At 35.6% G+C, this 23,466-nt stretch overlaps 1 protein-coding gene across 1 annotated transcript in view; it reads left to right on the top strand.

Annotated features, from left to right (window-relative positions):
- The window catches only part of LOC145245981 (dynein axonemal heavy chain 6-like), a 632,504-nt gene that overhangs the window by 592,276 nt on the left and 16,762 nt on the right, over positions 1-23,466 (top strand). Inside the window, exons 76-77 of the mRNA XM_080107771.1 lie at positions 7,436-7,522; positions 20,748-20,994. Coding sequence (XP_079963897.1) covers positions 7,436-7,522; positions 20,748-20,994 — 334 coding nt within the window. The remainder of the gene's footprint in view (positions 1-7,435; positions 7,523-20,747; positions 20,995-23,466) is intronic.

Here is a 23,466-nt window from a genome sequence, read left to right as displayed (position 1 = left end):
TCTTCTCTAAATTATATTGATTTAATTAATACCGACTTTAGGATCTTTTTTTCGTAATATATAAGAAATATTTTTTAAAATAATTTCTTTAATTATTGAAATCTATAATGACTTATTTTATTAAAAAAGCAAAAATAAATTCATGTGTTTTTTATATACTTTAAACTATAATTTTAGTAAAGATGTTTTTGTTTACACAAAATGACAATTTTCAATAACATGTGATAAAAATGATGGATTCATTAGATTCGGTGATCATTAATTAATAAATACCAAAATTTTCATTAAAATGGATTTCTTGAATTAGGGTACTTTTTTGATTGAAGAGAGGGATAGAAATGCTTTTACATTTTGGGGATCGGCCATAAATTTTGCATGTTCTTCTCATTTTGCAGTAGATATTTTGTTATTAATGCATCTACGTTTGTTTTTGATATCCCTAAAAGTAAAGACGACGTAATTCATTTTATTTTACTTATATTAAAGTCTACTTATATTCAAATTAAAGCCTACTTATATTAAAGATCAGACATCTTTTTCACAAGATTTTATAAAGACTCGTGTAACCAAGTTATGGGGTTGATATGCCGTTATAGAGAAAGAGCCAAAAGAACGAAAAAATAGGACGATCAAATGACTCTTTGGTTAGAACAGACAAAGGAAAAAGTATGCCAAGAGATACTTATTGTTGTAACGGTCAGAGTTTGGAGCGAGCTGGCTGTTTATTTTGAAACACAGAATTCGAGATGAAATGACAGGCGGTTGTTTATTTTAGAAAACAAGGTTTGAAAGCTGATGACAGGCAAGTTTTCTTGTTGTAAACAAATACAAACTCGTGATGTTTAAAGGGCATTGATGGATATGTATATATTCCTCGAACACAGAGAAAAGAACAGAAGGAGAAGAGAGGAGGAGAGAAGAGAAGGAGAAGAGAGGAGGGGGAGAAGAGAAGGAGAAGAGAGAATTCGATTTTGGCGAATTCAGATGGTGTTAAAGTCGGGCAGAGAGGGCTTTTGACTAAAACACGTATCTCCAATGGCCGAAAAACTTATCTGAACTCGAGTCACAAGCTACCGTTTTAAAATAGCTACAGCCAACTTCCTTCAAACTCTGAAATATTATTAGACCATTATTATTGTGAATAAACCCAGATTAATTGTTTATTCGTGTGTGGAATCGTTTTTATTTCCTTTTTCACCACACTAAAATCCACGGCTCTCTTATCGGCGATGTTCGCCGGTAAGTGAGTACACAACGACAGGTTCAGAGTATAAATTTAGACGATCAATTGATAATTCTGTCACTACCCCATATCAGCAACATTAAAACGGCTAAGAATTATCACCGGCAGTGGTCACTGGAAGGACGAAAATAGTGAACTGCAAACCGCCAGAGTCGGGTCGTTTTCAGGCTGCCGTAATTGGAGTGGAAGAGTTCTGAGGTCGACGATCGTCTCAACCGACCGGCTGAAGGGGGTGACACTCGAATGATGATTATTGTTGTGTCTGTATCAATAACAACACGAATGCAGAAAGTAAAGGTAAAACAAATATATAAAGAAGAAAAGATAATACATATTTACAAAGGTGCAGTTGTACTGCAGTTGGAAGATTGTCCGGCAGAGGGCGTGTTAAAGTTTTTCATGGAGCAACCGGCACATGCGTCTTGCCTATCCGGCGTTCGAACACCGCTCCCCGGTCTTGCTGACTTGATACCTTTATCTTTTCACCCACGTATGCTAATTAGTGGGCGTCTGCACAACAATTATTATTCAATCCGAGTGCTCATACGATAGAAAAATAATATAATGAAAATGGACTTAGTGGAAAAATTGACTTGATGGAAAAGAGAAAGAAAGAATACTAATATAAATATAGATTTCATTATATTTTTATGGGGAAGATAAGAAACTCTGCATTGCCGGGGAATAAATTAAAATAAACACAGAGTTGATTATATTTTTGAGAAACTAAGTAAGAAGGAAACTCGGTGTTGATCTGGAGCAAGAGTTTTAAAACGAAAACCTCATGTGAATTATTCTTATTTTTAATGCAGTAAAACAAAAGAAAGGAATAGGCTGGACGGAAGTGTAAGATGGTTGGGGAGAGGAATGTGGAAAAATGGGGAAAGAGAAAAAGAGAGATACGAATTGAGATTCTATTTTATTTTTTTACTTTAATAAATTGATTAACCGAAGAAAGCTACGCTATTGATCAACCACCAGTCTTCCTAATCACTTGGACTGAAAACAACATTCATTTGATTTGTCCACAAAAAGTTATTATTGTTTCAGTTTGCTTACCTATCACCATCCAATTAAAAAATCCCCAAATTTAAAACCATGCAAAAGAAATGTACACAATCCTCTTTAAATGAAAATAAACACAAAAGTGAATAAAAAATACAAAAAACAAAACAAAAACAAAAGAGAATTTAGTTTGTTTTATGTTTGCGAAAAATTGTGGCTGTTCTATTTCGTTATCGTCATTTATTTATCCATCAATTTAGAACGAGTGCATTGCTTTGCAATGTCTATCGTCCGCCGGCCATGAAAGATGGCTGCGATATAAGTTAGATTTGTTGCTCCCCTCTTTTGACTTTAACTTGAAAATATATGGTCATTGCTTTTGCAAAACTCATAAATATCACTTAATGCTTTTTATTCATCCTGGGTGGTTCATAGTTTGATGCTTATACTAAGCCTAACCCTTTTCGTCGGTGCATTTAATTGTCGATTAAATGGTGAAAGTTTTTCCAAGGTAAAAATGTGCCACTAGATTTCCCCCAACATAGTTTTCAAAGGAATTTCCCTTCTGTCTTCATTTTTTTTTTTTTTTTTTTTACACATGAAGCAACTGATGTTCGAAAGTCGTGGGTAAAAAGAATTGTTTGGGATTTAGCAAAGGCAGAGAATAATGTTTTAGTAAAATTGCGGTTCATTAAAATTGCTTACTGTTGGTCAATTGAGCTGTGAGAGAGGAACAGCAAATACAACGAGAGAGAGAGAGAGAGAGAGAGAGAGAGAGAGAGAGAGAAAGAAAGAGACGAGGAACAGAGAGGTTGCAAATAATACGAGAGAGAAAGGGGCGAAAGAGAAAGAGAATGTGTGTATGAGAAAGAAAGAAAGCTTAAATAAAACGAAAGAAAGAGAAAAGGGAAAGGTAAAGAGCGAGAGAGAGAGAGAGAGAGAGAGAGAGAGAGTGAGAGAAAGAGCAAATAAAAAGAGAGAGATAAAGAAAAGGGGAGGGAGCGAGGTAGACTAACACGAAGGTTAGAAAAAGCAAATACAATGAAAAAGAGAGGCTAAATAAAGAGAAAGAGAGAAAGAAAAAGAAAATGAGAGAGAGAGAGAGAGAGAGAGAGAAAGAAAGAAAACGGTGGGGTCAAATAAATGAGAGGAAGGGGGTTAGGATTTCTCAAAAGAGAAAGAGTTTAGAAACATAGAAACAAAGAGAGGGGGTAGTGTGTATTAGAGAGATGATGTGAAGGTAATGACTTGAAACTGGAGAGACAAAGAAATTTGACAAGAAAAAGAAATACAAATACATGGGGGAGTAGAAACTCACAAGTTTTGAAAATCTGGAAAAATGAGAAAGCACTGCGAGGTGAGGTGGTGGCGTAAAAAAAGACATGAATGGATACTGAGTGTGTAAGAAAAGAGCCAATAAATATAGAGAGAAGGAGGGATGCGGGTTGGAGGTATTCTTATAAAAAGGGAAGGGACAGAATGAAAGAATAATAACAATACAAAAAGTGCCATCAAATGGAATCGTTAATAAAATTTGCAATCTTTTACACTATTTAACTATATTTAATACAAATAAATATCAGTCTATGTCTTACTTGTCCACTAAGTTTCAATTATGAATGTCGCACATTGTTTTATCGTCATTTATTGATATGTAGGGACACTTTGCTGATCGTCTCATCATATACTGAGCGATATGATGACTCTCATGTTTTCTTTTATCACTAAAAACTATTTGGAACTATTTTGAATTTATGACCTGTTGATACAACATTGCACATGCGACTTTTTCAAATAACTTTTTCAGAATTTGCATCTAGAAAGGTTGATGATAAACCTAGGAACTTCTTTAACCGAAATTAAAACAAAATCTTATGGGTCCAAGGCATGGAACCTGGGTACCGATTATGGACCCTTAATATGTAAATAAATACGCATATTTTGTTCTTTTTTACGACCAAAGAGTTTTTATTTTAATTTATTTTACTGCGGACTATTATCCTCATCTTTCTTAGTTGTTGTTTCACGACGTTTCGGCCAACTATTCCTCTGGCCTTCGTCAGGTGGTAACCGCAACGGGATGGGAACTCTAAATCTCCTAACTTGGCCATTGACATCACACATCAACATGAACCGCATGTAACTATGATTGATTGTGGGCCTGGGAGAGTAGCGATATGGCGGAAAATCAAGAATGAAACAGCAGAAGAGGTAAAGAGAGTTGTCGAGGAGGTTTTTATGGAAAGGGGGCCAGTAGAAGAGGTGCTGGTGGATAATGGTACGTCTTTCCGCTCGGAAGTTTTTAGAAACTTATGTGCGAAGTGGAATGTAGGGCTATATTTTAGAGCTGCATACCGTCCAAGTGGAAATGGAATTATAGAGAGGCACCATCGCACTATAAAAGCTGTGGCATCAGGAAGCCAGATTTCGCCCCAAGAAGCAGTTTTTTGGTACAATATGACACCGAAGTCTGGTCAAGACGAAAAATCAGTGCCGCACCGGTCTATTTTCTCTTATGAATGGCGACATCCATTGACTGTAACACAGAGAGAAGAACAGGCCTGCGTGGACATCGCAGTTGGTGAAGAGGTGTGGGTGAAACCGCCCAATTCTCGTTGCACGACTCGCTGGGGAAAAGGTACAGTGACTGAAGTACTCTCCAAAAACAAGGTAGCGATTGACGGAATGCCTCGTCACATTTTAGATATATGGAGAGTCTCCTTGCCATCAGAGGAAGAGGAGGTTGATGCTGATGTTGAAGTGTCTGAAGAAGAGCCTCTTCGACGATCGTACCATGAACGAAGACGCCCAGCGTAGATGGCGGACTATGATACTAATTATTGATCTTAGAGATCAAGGGGGCATGTGGTTAAAAGTAAAGAACCTTACCTCATGCATCGTGCGGCCAGTGTTAGGAAAGAAAAAAAAAGAGAAAATAAAAATGGCCGCCTCCTGGTATTTATGGACTGATGATCACATGATGTGAGGAGAGGGGGGAGGGGTATGCAAATGAGATGTGGTTGGGTCTCTCTATAAAAGAGCCGTCTTCTTTATTTTGGGTGTCAGTGTGGAAAGTGCAGTGAGAAGAGAACAGTTGGATTTTGGAGTTGGATTTTGGAGTTGGATTTTGGAGTTGGAGTTGAGTTCAAATTTAACGTCACTGATAAAGTAAAGAGTCCTATTATTTTGTTATCTAATTTACATATGTGTTTATGGTGCGTAAGAATACGCTATGTAAATTAATTAAAGGAGAGAGCCACTCTTTCTCTTAGAGGGTCATTATCATATTAAAGAGAAATACATAGATAGCCAAGAGAGATGGATGACTTGTTTAGCTAATTGTAAATTACGGAGTGTGTGTGAATGAGTTTCCTATGGAGTTCAAAACGACTAAGCTGGTTGTTTTTTTTTACGTTGCTTGTTTTTACATAAGTTTTCTATCAGCATGCTTCCTAGAAGTATTGAAAATCGATAATATAAACAATCTGATTTAAGAAAATAAGAAAGTTCGATTTTAACCAAAGTTAATACTTTTATACAGCTTAATATCACAGGTGCATTTGACAAGTTTTATCACGCTACAAGCAGAAAGCACAGCCCATGAAATCAACAGCAGGCACTATAATGAGACAGGAGCGCATTCGAAATGAAAGTTTCTGTTTATAGCACAATTGAACCATGATACTTTACTTTTGCATTTTAAACTTTAAGTCAAGCCATGATATAAAAATATTTTTATAAAATCAATAGATTCCGCGGTATTATGGACTAAGTCATTGCGGGAGGCATGTGAAGCTTCCTTTTGGTACACTGCAGATTCAGGGTGGTCCCCAACTAGAGCAAGCAATCAATTGATTTAATTGAAAAATAGGCGATTCCACCGATTTCAATGACAATAAAAGTATTGGAGGGTGGAACATTTATTGATCCTCATTTAATCCCAGACAACGTTGGGTGTCCCTGCTGGTATATATATATATATATATATATATATATATATATATATATATATATATATATAGAGAGAGAGAGAGAGAGAGAGAGAGAGAGAGATGTGCGCGTGTGTGTGTATGTGTGTGTGTGTGTATGCATAAAAACGTTATTAAAACAGACACTACTGATAATAGGTTGCATTTTTATCTACTTTTACAAAGGTATTGAGAAAAGGAATGAAGAACACAAACTTCATTGTGTGTTTATTTATTTTGTTAAAGCCTTTGAGCCACCAAAGTCATCTTGGGGATTCAGATTGAACGCGTATGAAGATATGAACAATTTCCAAGTCTAAAACATTTGGGTTAAGTTTGTCTATATAAGTATACAATATAGCGAGTAAATTGGGATAAGTTTTTGGTTGCGTAAGCTGTGAAAATCGTTCAAAATAATGTTTTTCTATGTTCTTAAGGTGGGTATTTGAAGAGTAGGTGACTAAAAATTCAACAAAGACATAATTTTGCCGACTTGTTATTCGCGAACTAAACAATATCGTATTTTGAGAAAACAATAAATTACCAACTGAAAAAAAAATTGATCTTTAGAATTTTGCGAACTATATATTCCCTGAGGCTATATTTAAATAAAGAATTACACAAAATTAAAAAATGAGACTCGTCCAAAACCTGCATTACTCAGAAATAGAGTTGTCTAACATGGGTGTCATTTTGAACAACTTGACTAACAATCGATAAAGGAGAAACGGGAAATTGTACAAACAACTCATTTCACAAATCTTTACTTTTGTTGTATGATACACTGGAATACAGTGAATGTTTTATGCTTTTTTATTGGAAATTTATTTCTGACACTAAAAAAGTGTTATGCATTAAATTGTTTTATTGAGTTTTATTTCTCACTTTGTTGTTTATATCCAGCCCTGTGGACTAATAATCTGTTGTTTAGTAATATTACCCATGTAAATATTAACATTAACAAAGTAAAGCAGCATAATGCATAATATACTGTATGGTAACGGAAATGAATTTTTGATATAAAATGCGTACACATACATACACATTGAAATTTTAATATTTCCATGTCATACTACTTATGTTAGAGGATTTATATATAAATGTATGTTCAGTTTTGTTATATAAAAAAAGTCAATTGTGATCCAGCAGATATGCATTTTACAATAAGTTTTATATTTTTATATCTATTATTATTTTTATCTCGTTTTTGTGAAAAAAGTTGGATGAAAAAGGACGTGCCAACTCATTGACGACTGTTCTTAACCAAGAAGTGGATCGTTTCAACAAGCTGCTTCAAATAATCCAAGTAAGCAATTTTTTTCTAGCATTTGTTTTATTTTTAAAATCATTTTAAAAGAATCCGGTAAAGTGAATGAGAAGGTGGTTACAATTGGGGGGGGGGGTAGTGAAAGGATGCATTGATATGGATAAGGGGGGGGGTAATATTAATTTTAGAAGACAGATTAAAAAAATAAAATTTTATTATGTGGAGAGAAAGAGAGCGTGTGCAAGAGAGAATGTTGTTTGAAGCGAAAAGGAATAAAACGAGTGATAAGAAAATGGAATCTTCAAAGATTTTTGAGTTCGGAAGTGTGTGTGTGTGTGTGTGTGTGTGTGTGTGTGTGTGTGTGTGTGTGTGTGTGTGTGTGTGTGTGTGTGTGTGTGTTAGATAAATAGATAGATAGATAGAGATGTTGGTAAGTTAAAGTTGAGGTGACCTAGAGAATGAATTATAGAACAAGCTGTACTTTTTGTGGGAGGTAGAAAGATTGGATAAGAGAGTAGAGAGAATGAATTAGAAAAAGGAAAGAGAGAATGTGTGTGAGGAGAAAGAGAGGCTAAAGAGAGTGAAATAGAGAAAAAAAAAACTTCAGAGAATGAGAGTGCTAGAGAGGGGGGGAGAGTGCTGGTTAACGTGAGTGAAAGATTCAGAAAGAAGAGAGAAAATCAAACATAGAGAAAAGATAGATAGATAGATAGATAGATAAAGAGATATACAGAGAGAGAGAGAGAGAGAGAGAGAGAGAGAGAGAGAAAGAGAGGGAAAGAGAGAGTCAAGGAAAGCGAGCGAACGAGAGAGAGAAAGAGAATGTTCAACGAGGAGGGTTAGAGATTTAGTGTTTTCAGGTATTGAATGATAGAGGCGATAGCAGTTTGTAGCTAGGGAATACAGAAACCGTGAGAAAGGGAGGGAACATGGTTGGATTAAAGGGTGGTTTTGGATTCCTCCAGTGAAAGAGAGAAAGACGGAGGGGGGGGGGCGAGGATGCGTTGGTTGGGAGTAAAGAGTATCTATATCTAAATAACAGGATGCGGCTAAGGGATGCGGGAGTGGTGGGAGTCTAAAACAGCTTTTATTCATTTTATCCTTTATTGGTTTATGAAAAGTCTGTAAAGATACAGGGATGATAGAAGAAGTCTATTATGTATGTAATAAAATGAACAACTGATAAAGAAATATCAAAGTAAAGCATAGCAGAAATCAGAATGAATCTGGAGACAAAACAGGGAATTATGGTTAGAGACTTTGCTCAAGGCTAAATAAAAAATACAAAGAATTTTCCAAGATGTTCATGTTCTCCGCATTCTGCTTCCATTAACGAATCATTTCGTTTTTAATGGGAAATTCTTCTCTGCGAATTGATAATTCAGCATCATACGTCTCTCTCTGAAAAAAAGTCTCGGTGACAAACCAAAACAAAGGATCAAGTGTATTTTGAATATTCAAATTATGCTAACAACTAAAAGGAACAGGTTTAGCATCATACCATAACTGACATCATTCAAGTGTCGCGTGTTTCTAAACGTAAACAACACAGGCATATGTTTAAATCGTCTCAAAATAACAATTTTTCTATTGAAACATCCCAAAACATTTCTATTTACATAAAGGTTCAGCCAATGTAATCTTCGACCTTCTTTGAATTTAGGAAACTTTATATTGAACTCGGAAACCTATACACAATTTTGAAAAGTTCCTAAATTCATGCTAGAATTGTCCACATGAACACGTGGTGCAACGGATAAACACGTTGATATACACTCAATTCTACATGACAGTCTTCTGAAGATTAGTGGTTCAGTCATTACTATCTGCAGTAATAACTAAGAATACTTTAATAATTACTTGACTTCTACTGATAGAAAGAGAATAATCCTCCTTTGTGGATTAAATAAATAGTTCGGTTCAAAATTTAATATAAGTTCTTGAGTTTGACATAAAGTTTTCCATTTCGTTTTATTATTCACACACACACACACACACACACACACACACACACACACACACACACACACAATGCATGTTATTCTGAGACCTTTTTCTTTTTAAGAAGTTTGTGTAAAAGTAGTTTTCGTATTTTGAATAAATTAACTGTGTCATTTTTTTTAAAAAATAAATAATCACGAGCAATGTTTACTCTGCAAATAAACATACATTTTTTTAATTTTTTTACATTTTCACCCCAAACAAGGCACATTGCCACTTTGATGTAGGAGGCTACTATTAGGGACATAAGCCATAGGGGTACTATGTGGGGAGTTGGGCAGCAAGATGTCGGTTCACATTACACTTGAACTTCTGCATGTCAGTACAGTTGGGGAAGCAGGAACCCGGAAGGGAATTCCAAAGTCTAGCGGTTCTGGGAAAGAAATTACTGGAGTAGAAGGCTCTCTTACATCTAGAGATCTCTACTGTGAAGGGGTGGGATTTTTCTGCTTGTTGGGTTTGTCGGGGGTATTTATGTCGAGGGTGTACATGTGCTTGCAGTTCGTCAGAGCATTCACCGTTAAAGTACTTGTAGAACAGGCAGAGGGATGCTACATTGCATCGATGGGACAGAGGCTGAAGCTTAGGTGACAGTTCAGGACCTATGGCAATTGTCTTTTGAACCTTGTCTAGGAGTGAGAGACTAGTAGCAGATGCAGCAGTCCAAATATGACAGCAAAACTCCATACATGGGCGAATGGTGGCCTTGTAGAGGTACAGGATACTTTCGGACGTTAGTAGCTTTCTAGCATGGTAGAGAGAACCTACCATTTTCGCAGCAGTCCTGGCAATGCTCTCAGTGTAATTGTTTCAACTCATGTTTCCTGTGAACGTTAGGCCGAGGAGTTTAAAAGATGTATTTTCAGATAAAGAGTCTTTGGCCATTGCTATTGGTGGTAAAGATGGTTTCTTGTAATTATTGAAGGAAACAAGTTTAGTCTTGGCAGCATTTAAGGTGACCATCCATTTATGTCCCCATTTCACTACAGATTGGAGGTCATCCTCTAGTGTTTCTGCCATTTCTTTAGATATGTGTTCATTTGTTTTCCTGTCGTGTCTGTTATAAAGCGTGGTGTCATCAGCATATATACCCATCTCAGACGCAATTTTGTCGGGGAGGTCATTTATGAATATTAGGAATAATAGAGGTCCAAGGATAAACCCCTGAGGCACTTCTGCATTTATATCATATTGTTTGGATGTACGACCATCGAGGACATTGTTTTCAAATGTTCTGAAACTCTGAGTCAATTTGCAACTATGTGTTTTGTTTTACAAGATGTTACCGGTGGCCGATGTCACAAATGAATACATTGTGCATTCCTTTCAGTTATTAAAATAATTTGAATTTTTGAAAAATGTAATTGTTCATATAAATGTTGTCAGAGGAAAAGTAAGAGATAAAAGTTTCAAAGAAAAGATGGTTTGCATTTAAAACATATACTATCTTTAGATAAAAGATGTATTATTTTTATAAAGATGAGAAACAGCATTTAATTCATACTAATTTAATAAATTATTTGGTCATTAAATACTAATTCTATATCACGTGGTCAAGATTAGAAGAGAGAGAATCAGAGAGAACTTGGTGATTTACGGCCTTTGAAGTGTTGCCATAGATGGTAATCATCAGCATAAATGTCTCGGAATGATCTGAGGATGTGATTTGGGAGAACATTGATTTAGGTCAGAAAGAGAGCTTCTGATTCTTGCCCATCAACCACTACTCTATCAGAGAGAAATGATTTAATAATTGCGAAGACATTTCTAGCTATACCATAGCTGGAGATCTTATGAAGTAGACTTTTTTGCCACACCTATCAAAGGCCTTTGATATATCAAGAGCAATTGCCCTAGAAAATAAAACCTCTGTCAAGAGATTCACTAATCCTATGAGATATAACTGTAGATCTAGCAGAACGGAAACCATACTGCATGTGACTAAGGAGTTATTTTTACTGAGGTGGTTGACTACTTCTCTATTTAACACAGATTCCAGCAACTTACTCATGACGCACAGGAGACTTTTTGTAACTATGATGAGTGCGAATTGGACTAGGACCCTGTGGAGGCTTACTGCCACCCGAATTCCAGTGCAAACAGAAAATAGGAAGAATGTAGAAAATCAAAATAGTACTCTTAGTTAAAATAATAGCAATCATAACAATACTAAAGTTCCCACCACCACCCCAAAACAATAACAACAACAATAATAATAATAATAATAATAATAATAATAATAATAATAATAATAATAATAATAATAAAGTTATAATATTAACATCGACTCCCCACACTAAATAGTCTGGTATGTTTTTATTTAATTCTGCAGAAGTATAAGGTAATGTTGTTAGAAAGCCTCGTTAGTAACAATAATAACCATACTACAGTAACCAATATTAAATTTGGCTTCCAGTATAGATATATCCATAGATATACCATCTTTCTTCTTTTTTTTTTGACAATTTTATAAGTTCCAAATCTCAGCAACTATTGATCAGAATTTAACAAATGAAGGCTCTTTGGAAGGTCGCATATTAAAGGGATCATCCATCATCCAGAGCCTATTTTTGGCACTTTTTTTACAGCCATAAAATGTTTCAATCATAGTCATTTGTTTTTCTAGTTTTGCATATGAATTACTAAATATCTGATATTTTCCCCAAACCTCTTTTCTTGATGGAGAGGAGACTAAAACCTGCTGCTATGATTTCAAATGATCTGAAATAACAGCAAGGGGAGGCTTAATTCCAAATATTTCGCATATGTTAAATCCCGCCTCTTTGGTTTTCATACATAAAGTAAATTTCACAGTGTATAAGGATTATTTGATACTGGAGATATTCATTATCGTACCTTATGTACAAAAGAGGGAAGATATAACATATGAGAAACATTTGGAATCAAGTCTCTCCTTGTTGTTGTTTCAGATCATTTGAAACCATAGCAGCAAGTTTTAGTCTCCCCTCATTCAAGGCCAGAAGTTTTGGGGGAAATATGTATATCTATCTATCCTCTCTCTCTCTCTCTCTCTCTCTCTCTCTCTCTATATATATATATATATATATATATATATATATATATATATATGTTTTTCAACTTTAATTCAATGTTTATGTAAAAAAAGAATAATTGCTTTCCATGGTAGGGGCAAAAATACCATGGTTGAATCTTAGTGTGTACAGGTCAGGATAAATTAAATGTTTATGTTGGGTTTTTATAAAAGTAATAAGTGAAAGTAAATATTTTAACTGAAAAAGATAGCGTTTTGCGCATAAATACCCGCAAAATAAACAAAACTCTTATAGTTTCATTATTCCATTAACTTGACAGTGTTGTGATGTTTTACACCGTTTTTTGACCCACAAGAGCGGGCTCTTACACGAAAGCTAGCGAGGATAGTCAAAGAGTCAATTAGATGGAAAGCATCTGGTATAGGATGTTTACTTAGCCAAGTAGAACTGACTTCTGGAGTACGGTAATGTTGTATCTAATTCCCAAGGAGTTCAGCTGTTTCATAAGATCATCAGAAATTGAGCCAAGCACACCTGTGATTATGGCACGATGGAAGTTTTCACAATCTAGCAATCTCCACCTTCAGTTGCTGATTGTTCTGTAGTTTCTCATTTTTCTTTCCTGTTAAGTTGATGTCGTTTGGGCAAGCCACATCAATAATTTGATATTTATTAATCTTTTTGTTCACAACTACAATATCCGTTTCCTTTGAGTTATCTCTCTGTCACACTGAATCATGAAATCCCAGAGAATCTTAATGTCCTCATTTTCCACTACCGCTTCTGGGTGATGTTGGAACCATTTATCCGTCACTTGGATTCCAAACTTTTGGCACAAACTCCAGTGCAGAGTTGTACTAACTTTGTCATGGTGACGTTTGTGCTATTTTGGAGCAAGTATAGAACACGCACTAACAATGTGTTGACAGTGTTGTAAGAGATACACCACACAGCCTGCACTTCTCAGAACAGTCCTTCCCAAAGATATTTCTATTGGTTGCATTTGTATGGAGTGCCTGTTCCTGAGCAGCAAATATCAGATTTTCTGTCTCTCTTTTCAAGTCACCTTTAGACAGAAAATTCCACATGTCCTGACATTTTAGTGCCTTAGCATCTTACTCAAACTGACCATGAAGTTTCATTTTTTCCAACTCAGTCAACTTTTCTGTTTCAATTCTTTCCTTATACTTCTGCTTATCTTCCAGTGATTCTTTATCTAGCTCTTCATCTTTCATCGCTGATGCAAGTAACACTTCATGACTGTTAGCCAAGTAGTGCTGCATGTGTCTAAGCCCCCCCGCCCCGACACATTCTTTAATCGCAATATCAGCCCTCTTCCTCCTTTCTTCCTTGTGATATACAGCTTGAGCACATTCGAATTTGGGTGAAATGCTCCATACTTGACTTACAGTTTTTTCATTTCTTCCTGTGTCCATCCTACAAAAGCTGCACTGTATTACAGCAACCACCCATGAATTGATGGCTGAGAACAGGTTATTACTATTCAGGATTTCAGGAGCAGTTTGAGTCTCCCCATATACACCCCTTCATCTGCATCAGAATCTCCTAATCTTCTACCATTTGGCAAAATGATGCCTTTCATGGCTCCTCCCTGCCCTCGTTTAAGGTTAACTACTGCACATTTTGAAATTCCAAACTCCATAATTATGCATTCACTCCACTGCTCTACAGTTTGATCTAGAGAATCAATTTCCTTTTCTGTTTTGCCAAACAATTTCATTATTATTATTATTATTATTATTATTATTGAATAATAGTTGTAGTCGTATTAATAATAATAATAATAATAATAATAATAATAATAATAAATACTACTAGTAGTAATAATACTAATAATAAGTATAATAATAGTCGTAGGAGTAGTAATTGATGTAAGGTTTATTTATATATGAAAGACAAAAAACAAAACAGAATCGTGTTTTAACGTTGGATGTATTGAAGTGTAGTAAAACAAAAAAAAGGTTTCTTTTGTTTAGAACATCCAAACTTATGAATGGCGGAAACGGTAAGGAGAAAATTGAGTTGTGCGAAATATGTTGCGTGTTTCATTGTTTCTGTGGTTCCGATAGTAAAACGAAATGATTTATATAAATTATGGTCATATATTAGAAGAAAAAATAAATAAAACGTAAGATAAGCTATAATATGCTATGCCAGTATCTGATACAGTGAATATTATTTTTCTTGTTCGAAAATACAAACTCTTAATCTGAATAGCAATTGTTTCTAATAGCAATGTGAATCACAAAGTATTTAGTCATTTTGTTAAACTAAGACTAAAAGGAGAGCCAAGTTTTTAGTCAAACGTAATATGTATAAAATGAATGCATTTAAGAAGGGAAATATTCTTTCGGAGGCATGTGGCTATATATGGCTATGAAGAAAAGACCCTGTGATTTAGGGTTTGTGGAGAGACTAAATTTAAAGGGAGTGAATATTTGCTACTGTCTATATGGGATTACGCACTTGAGATAGTAAATTGAAGAGAATAAATTATAATATTTGTTAAACGATGACGAAATGTGCATATTTTTGCATGAAAACATGCTGCAGTATTTGCTGGAAATAGGAATTGCTTCGTTTCTTCCTATAGTATCGAAGATTATAATAGAAAAAGTGAAGCATGCATGGTCGCCCGTGAGTGCACAGTGAACGAGGCATAAAAAAATGACTAAGTTCAGCATTTAGCCCCCCCCCCTCCTATTTACCCCCCAAAGTCCCCAGGGAATGTCAAATCCTGGTGAAACGGTGCAGTTTTAGACCTTAACATATGAAAATTTGAGTTACCACCATGCAAAAATGAAATGACTAAGTCCGTCGTTTGTTCCCCCTCCATTTAGCTCCCCAAATCCCCAACACCTTAACATACTTAAATATGAGTTCAGCACCATGCAAAACTGCTAAATAGACATACACAGAAAATTTTGGACAAATATGATAAAATAGTCCCCAAAATGGAGTGTTTTTATTAGCTCTTTAAGAGCCCCCAGGGTACACCCAAGAGTTATCGCGAAGTATTATTATTTTTTTTTACACAGGTATTACCACATTACCAAGGCAAAGAGGCCACTCAAGGATAAGGGTTAAGGAGTGTACAGTAGAAATTGGACAATATAGTAATCATTAGTAATGAAAATTCGGTAAATTTGTTAACTTATATAGAACGGCTCATCAAGAACTTATTTACGTTAGACTTGAAGACAACCATATTGTAGTCAGCCGGAAAGCAGGAAAACGGAAGACAATTCCACAGGCGTGCAGTTCTAAGAAAAAAGCTTTGTTCATGGAATCTACGTTTAGGTTTATGCACAGATAAAGAGTGGGGGGAATTATTGATAGTGTTTTCAGCTAGACGGGTGTTTCTTGTGAAAGTTAGGCGAGGGGGGACCATAGACTGAAGCTCAGGCGAACACTTTCCATGAAAATAACGATACATCAGAGACAAACTCGCAACATCTCTTCTGTGAGATAGAGATTGCAGGGAAGAGAAAAGGACATCTCCTACGAGGCTATGAAGTCTATTTTGAACTCTATCAAGGCAGGACAAGTCCTTTCTAGCAGCTCCTGCCCAGATGTGGCAACAGTATTCTATCCTTGGACGTACCTGGCTCTTATATAGATAGAGAATTGCATCAGCAGTGAGATATCTACTGAATCGATAGAAAGATCCCACCATTTTTCAGCGGCCTTGGCAACAGATTTGATGTACATGTTCCATTTAAGATCAGGAGTAATGGTCAAACCCAGAAGCTTGTCAAAACTTGAGGCCTCCTGAAGATGAGAGCCATTCATTTCAATTGATGCCAGATGTGGATCAGAATGTTGATGATGTAAAGAGAGAAGCTTGGTTTTAGATGCATTAAAAGTAACCAGCCACTCCTTTCCCCATTGTACCACATGCTCAAGATCAGAGGAGAGAGAATCGGAGAGAACTTGGTCGTTTACTATCTTAGATGTGCTACCATAAATGGTAGTGTCATCAGCATAAATGTCTACAAATGATGTAAGGATGTGATTTGGAAGATCATTAATGTAGATCAGGAAGAGTTGGGCCCAGAATGGACCCCTGAGAGGCACCAGCATTAATACTGTGAGCTTCTGATTTTTGCCCATCAACTACTACTCTTATGAACCTATCAGAAAGAAATTTTAATAATTGAGAAGACATTTCCAGCTATACCATAGCTAGAGATCTTGTGAAGTAAACCTTTATGCCATACCCTATCAAAGGCCTTAGATATGTCAAGAGCAATTGCCCTGTCGAGAGATTTGCTAATCCTATGAGATATAACTGTAAGCACATCTGCTGTAGATCTAGCAGAATGGAAACCATATTGAGTGTCACTCAGAAGGTTATTTTTGTTGAGATGGTTGATTACTTCTGTATTTAACACAGATTCCAGCAACTTACTCATGACGCACAGGAGACTTATTGGTCTGATGAACGATCACCTGAATTCTTAAATACAGGGCATACTGATGAGATTTTCCAGGGTGATGGGAAGCTATTCTCCTTAAGACAACGTTTAAACAGTTTTGTAAGTATGGGCGTTAGGTCTGGTTGAAGTTTCTTAAGTACTATAATTGGAATACTGTCAGGGCCGGTTGCTTTACTGGAATCAAGGTTTTTGATTAGCTTGGCAACATCACGTACAGATATTTGTATATCACATAGCGTGTTTTCTGATACAGGAGAAAATATTGGGGGTTGGCGGCCTTGGTCGCAAAGGGTAGAATTAGCTGCAAAGTTCTTGGCAAAGAGTTTGGCTTTGTCTGATGCTGACGAGATTACCTCAGGTCCATTGGTGATAGTTGGGATAGAGCACACGCTTCTGTTCAGGATTCTGTTTGCTATTTGCCAAAACTGGTTGGGACCAAGCCGCTGCTCAGCTAGTTTGGACTTGACGGATTGAGCATACAACTCTTTTTATTACTTTCTTACAATGGTTGCTGGCAGTCCTGAAATCGGCTTTAGTTTCCATACATCTATACCACTATCAGCCGGCCATCGAGGTGTGACCGACAGACGTGTTATAGTAAATGTCTTAAAGCGGTCTCGGGAAGATATGAAGATGGGCCAGTCATTAGGGTTTGTGTAGTAAGAAGAAAATCATACCTGAGATGTTGGTTCTGGGTGTGGCTCCTTTCCTTTCTCAAGATGATCTCTTCACCCTGGTGGCATTCTGGTGGGAATCTTCATTTCTTTGTCCTCAGGGCCGCCTTTCGACTTAAGACATTTATGAAGGAATTCATGGCAGACACAAGAAAAACGACACGCGACACAATTGTAATATACAAAGGTATAACTAACTATTTTATTTTACATTAGAGATACAATATATATTACAAAAAAAAACAATTTACAATTAATTTTTACAATAGGCTTTTCAAAGCTAACTAACCTACCCTAACTAGTGTTGAGGGAGGGGGTGGCCCCCCTCATTTACGGAGAGACAGACTATGCGTCCTCACATCATGGTGGTCGTGCAGGAAAGAGAGACAGAAAGATAGCTAGGGAATTATGGGAAGGGGTTTCTTTGTATCTCTACGCTCATGGACAATTTACCACCCGTCCATGCTGCAGAGTGTGTTAGAAACAGTGGCACAAGGAAATAGTGCCACACATCTATTACGTTGGAAGCTGTGGAAAAAGTGATTTCTGTGTGCAATGGCAGCAGCACGTTCTGAAGAGAACCATGGCTGGCTGTTAGGTTTTTGCTGGAACTTTTTCGAGGGTATGAAACAGTCTATATCTACAATTAACTGTTCCGTCAGGTCTGATACTGTAGAGGACACATCCTTTTTAAACATGGAACGCAGAGGTAGATCCGATATAAATGTATGGAAGCTATCCCAGCCAGCCATAGTGTATCGATATACTGTACGATGGAGAGGTACGTCTGGGGACTTATTATATTTCATTTTTATCTTAATTGATACAACAGAGTGGTCGGATGACCCAAAAGGAGACTGAACAGAAACTGAACATAGTTCACGGCAAGTTGTGAGAAAAAGGTCTAGTAGACTCGCATACTGGCCGTCATTGTCGGACACACGGATGGGTGCATGAACAATCTGAGTGAGGTCATAAGCAATGGAGAAATCATGACAGAACCTCCCCTCATCATCGGTCTTGTTTGAGTGGATCAACCATTCCACGTTGTGAACATTGAAGTCTCCACATATGTGAATATTAGCTGAAGCAGATAGGACTTGGTTAGTTTTCTCAGATATGCTTTTAAAGATAATAACTCCGCTGTTGTGGGGGGCGATAGAGAGTAAATTAAAAATGTAGTAGTGTGAGCTAATGCAACCCGGAAGCACATATAGGGTAAGTTAGGACCTTCTCTGGAGATGTCCCTACCACATGGAAAGCCATCTTTAATATAGGCGCATATTTCATGCCCATGGAGGTCTTTGAGGTCAGATTTAGAAGTTAAGTTAGATTATCCTTTAATTGCAAACTCTTCTAGGGAAATAGCCTGTTCAATGCCAGTTTCGCTTAAAAATAAAAGGTCTGGTTTAGTCTCCTATAATTGGGTTTCAACCTCAGGAATGTTAGAACGTAGACCCCTGATCTTGGACAAAGAGACCTGGTAGTAGGAAGTTGGAGAACCGGGTTTAATCGTGTATTTTTTCTTGAAACTTGTCATGATGGAATTTTGGAATTTGTGGACTAGGTCGTCAGATTTACTTAGAGCAGGACAGAGAGGGGAAACTAAGAGAGAAAAAGAAACAAATAATTTTTTTTTTGTAGAACATGATAAGGTAAAGCCGTAACAATTACCCACTAATATGGCATCGAGAGGCCTCACCAGAAGCTACTGCATGATCCAGAATCCATTCAAGTATAGACAAAAAAAAATTATATAGAAATCAGTTAGTTACAACTTTTCAGGAAGTTTTATAAAAATCCAAGGAATCAATTTTTTTAATAAGCACAAAAGTGTCAATTTTAGCCATTTTAAGCCGAAAAGCCCCCTTTTTACTCATATCATGTTTAAAGTTTGTGCAAAATTTCAAAAAATTGAAAGATGTAGTTATTGAGAAAAGTGTGGACTGACTAATGGACGAATGGACAAATGGACAAGGGGGAATTTTCGTCGGGGAATCAAAAATCGTTTCCGTTTTATTTATAAAGAAAATATTTTATGACCATGTTTTCGAAAAATGGGGTCAATAATCCTCTCATATTATTCATGATCGATCTATCCATGTTATTAACCATATTTTATTGATTTTATAACTTTATAAGTAGTGACTCATTAGTAAAAAAATTTTTAAATTAAGTTACCATTTCATGTGATTTCGATAGAATGTTAATTTGTCCATAAGTTTTAATCTTTTATTGCTCATATCTTTTACTGCTGAGATGAATTTTCATTTAAGTAAACTAGAAAATGTCAAATACCAAATAAAATTTATCATCAACATTCTCTTCTCAAATCCGTTTTCTCAAAATCAGAAAGAGTTTTGAAAATAAAACCAATAAAAACCAAATCAAGACTTTTCTGATCACATTCTATTCTTCTTATCTAATGAATCTTAGATATTACGTCTTCTTTGTGTGTCTTTAAAGTATGGTCAGACGAAAGTTTTCCACTTTTTTAATTGTTCTATTCTGTCAGATCAACTTCTGCAACGGATGGCCAGTAGAGGGCAGCCAAGGCAGTGTTATATTTTATGGTCCCCTCTTCCGTATTTCACACATGATCGTGACAGTTTCGTAGTCTCATTTGGCTAGAACAACTTTTGATCGCACCATTCCCATTCTCAAGTGTTTGAGCGTTATCCACTTCTAAACTTCAGTATCAGGGAGAATTCTCAGGTCAACAAGAGGCGGCCATTCCCTAACCCTCTGAGCCACCGCTGCAATCTGGTTTCTTTCTGCGATGTTAGGGAATGAACATGCCTTGACGTTGGGCTAATGGTTCACGTCCATGAAGGAGATGGTGTTTATCACCGGTAGCCTTTGTGATTTTCTACTCAGCTGGTAAGTTCCCATCTCACTTCTATAAGAACAATATCAGCGACTGGATATAGACTATTCAACTAGTAATAATACCATTACTGGATGACTAATTGAGTGAATTATTTAATCAGAATATTCAGAATTTAAAGTTGACCATGCCTTTCTTTAGTATAATCCAAAATAATTTCAGATGATTTAAACAAAAGCATTGAATCATTTCAAACGATGATCTCAGCAATTGATCTTTACTCAACAGGATTCCCTTGAACAGTTGAAAAAAGCAATCAAAGGTTTTGTAGTGATGAGTGATGAACTTGAACGCATCTATATATCCTTTCTCAACAATCAAGTTCCTGGTATGTGGTCAGCTGCTGCTTACCCTTCACTTAAGCCGTTGGCCAGCTGGGTACAAGATTTGAACCTCCGTTGTTCTTTCATTAACTACTGGATCAAGCTGGGAGCACCACTGTCATTCTGGATTTCCGGATTCTTTTTTCCACAAGGTCAGTGTTTGAATTTTTTGTTCATTATTTAAATTATCCATTACTACATTTCAAAATCCTTTCTGTTTAACTTAACATATGATCTGTCCAACCAACCATGTCTTAGACCATAAAGAGAACACAGAAATACTATTTCAAATGAACCATGAATTGAAGACTTCTGCAAAATTACTTGCAATAAGAGGCAATGAAAACAAGCAGTAGAAAGGGTTTATGATAGGGGGTCGTAGTGAAAGTAATTTGTTTTTTTTTTACCCAAAATTGAGTATCCCATACTTTATATTAACATTCATTTATAAGTAATAAATATTTTACTTTAATATGTGCCTATTAATAAATATTTTATACTAATATTCATTTTTAATTAATAAATCTCTACTTATATATAAATATCATTTATCTGTATGTGTCTGTGTTTGTGCGTGAGTATATTCCCTACGAACACCGAAACGGATGGGACTATTTTTTTAATTTTCACAGAAATGTACTTTGTGTGTCTGAGAGTGTTCTACAGTAGGTTTTGTATTGGAATGCCCTTGATTATTTAAATACTTATATTAACATTCGTTTGTTGATAAATAAATTTATATTAATATTTATTCATTAATAAATATTTTGTATTAACATTTATTAATTTATAAATATTTTATATTAATATTCATTTATTAATTTAAAATATTGAAAAATTTATATTTTGATCTCTGGTCGATTTTTTCAATCAAAGATTTTGTTATTTTATTTATTTTTTGGTTAAAAAACAAATCACTTTCACTTTCATTGTTCGTTATCATTGAAGTTATCATAATTGTCCGATCCCCATCTGTTCCCAACTAGATTATTTCATTCACAATTCCATTTACAGGAAAACAATAAACTACAGACAATTTGGTGAAATTCTCGCCAATAATTTTGGAGCCTATTTATTATTATTATTATTATTATTATTATTATTATTATTATTATTATTATTATTATTATTGTTGTTGTTGTTGTTGTTGTTGTTGTTGTTGCTGCTGCTGTTGTTGTTGTTGTTGTTGCTGTTGTTGTTGTCGTCGTCGTCGTCGTCATTATAATAATAATAATAATAATAATAATAATAATAATTTTCTCACGGAAAAATAAAAAAGAAGTAAAGCCTGGGAGGATTATATCAAGACAACAGAACATATACTATATTACTGCCTAACACTGAATTAAGCATTGAAAAATGACATATATTAGTTTGTAATAGAATAGTAAACTACGATGGGCTTCACAGTTTTCTCTGTGACGTTCCATGGAGTTCTATCTTTGGTATGTCTCCGAATGTTGCTGCTAAGGAGGTTACTGACTGACTTCTTGGAACACATTCATTTTTCATCGTCAGTTTTTAACCAAACTTCATTCTTCTTCTTGGCCTTCATTTGTTTGTGCTTTGGTTATTTCCCATCATAATCATTACTATAATCAGTATCATCATAATCATTACTATAATCAGTATCATCGTAATCATTACTATAATCAGTATCATCATAATCATTACTATAATCAGTATCATCGGAATGGTTCTGAAGGTTCAATCTTACAGAAGAGATAGCAATGTCTGCAAGAGAGCAATTTTTGAAGCTAAGTCTAACTATTCTCAAAGGATTTGTGACTATTTCATCTCAAAAGATTGACTCATGATTTTGGAGAATCTATAAAAGTATTACTAATCGTGGCAAGTCTGCTATTCCTTGTCTTCTTAATGGTCTTAAGGTAATTTCATATTATAAGGATAATTTTATATTATAAGGATATCTTTACTCGTTTTTTTTGCTTACAATTCTTTTATCGACGATTCTAGTGCTGTTCTTCTGGATTTTCTTTCATAAACTGATCAGACTCTTGATTCTGTAATTATCACTCCAAAGATGATTAGTAGAATCCTTACTGGTCTTGACCAATCTAAAGTCCTGATTTGATCCTTGTTGTTCTCAAACGTTGTGCACCTCAACTTTTTTATCCTCTCGAAATTATTCAGTCTTTGTTAGTCTCAGTCCTATTTCCTTTCCTGTTGGAAGGAGTCATCTGTTGTCCCTATCTTTAAAAATACTGGTGATCGATCTGATCCAACTAAATATCATCCTTTTAGTCATCTCTCTGTTATTAGCAAAGGTTTTGTGAAGTTGATCAATACCAGACTTGTTTTTTTCTGGAAAGTCTGGGCTTCTTTAATAATGTCCAGTATAGCTTTCATGATTTTCGTTCAACAGCTAATCTATTAACTGTTGTAAATGAACTCCCTTTTCTTCCTGAGATTCTTATGGATAGCTCTGTTCTCGATGAGAAATCAACTCTACAACTTCTTTCTCATCAAATTTTTCTTGGATTTCATATATTAAATCCATTGCTTTTTCTGATTCTCATAAAATCGGTTCTCTCTCTTACTCTAAACACTTTTTGACACTCGAGGCTATTTTTTATCTCTACAAATCTACTATCAATCATGTA

Source organism: Euprymna scolopes, chromosome 23 (genome assembly GCF_053919585.1).
Source record: "Euprymna scolopes isolate OS-2025 chromosome 23, ASM5391958v1, whole genome shotgun sequence".
Taxonomy (NCBI): domain Eukaryota; kingdom Metazoa; phylum Mollusca; class Cephalopoda; order Sepiida; family Sepiolidae; genus Euprymna; species Euprymna scolopes.
The sequence above is the reverse complement of the archived record's forward strand: the minus strand, read 5'-3'. Positions and strand labels throughout refer to the sequence as shown.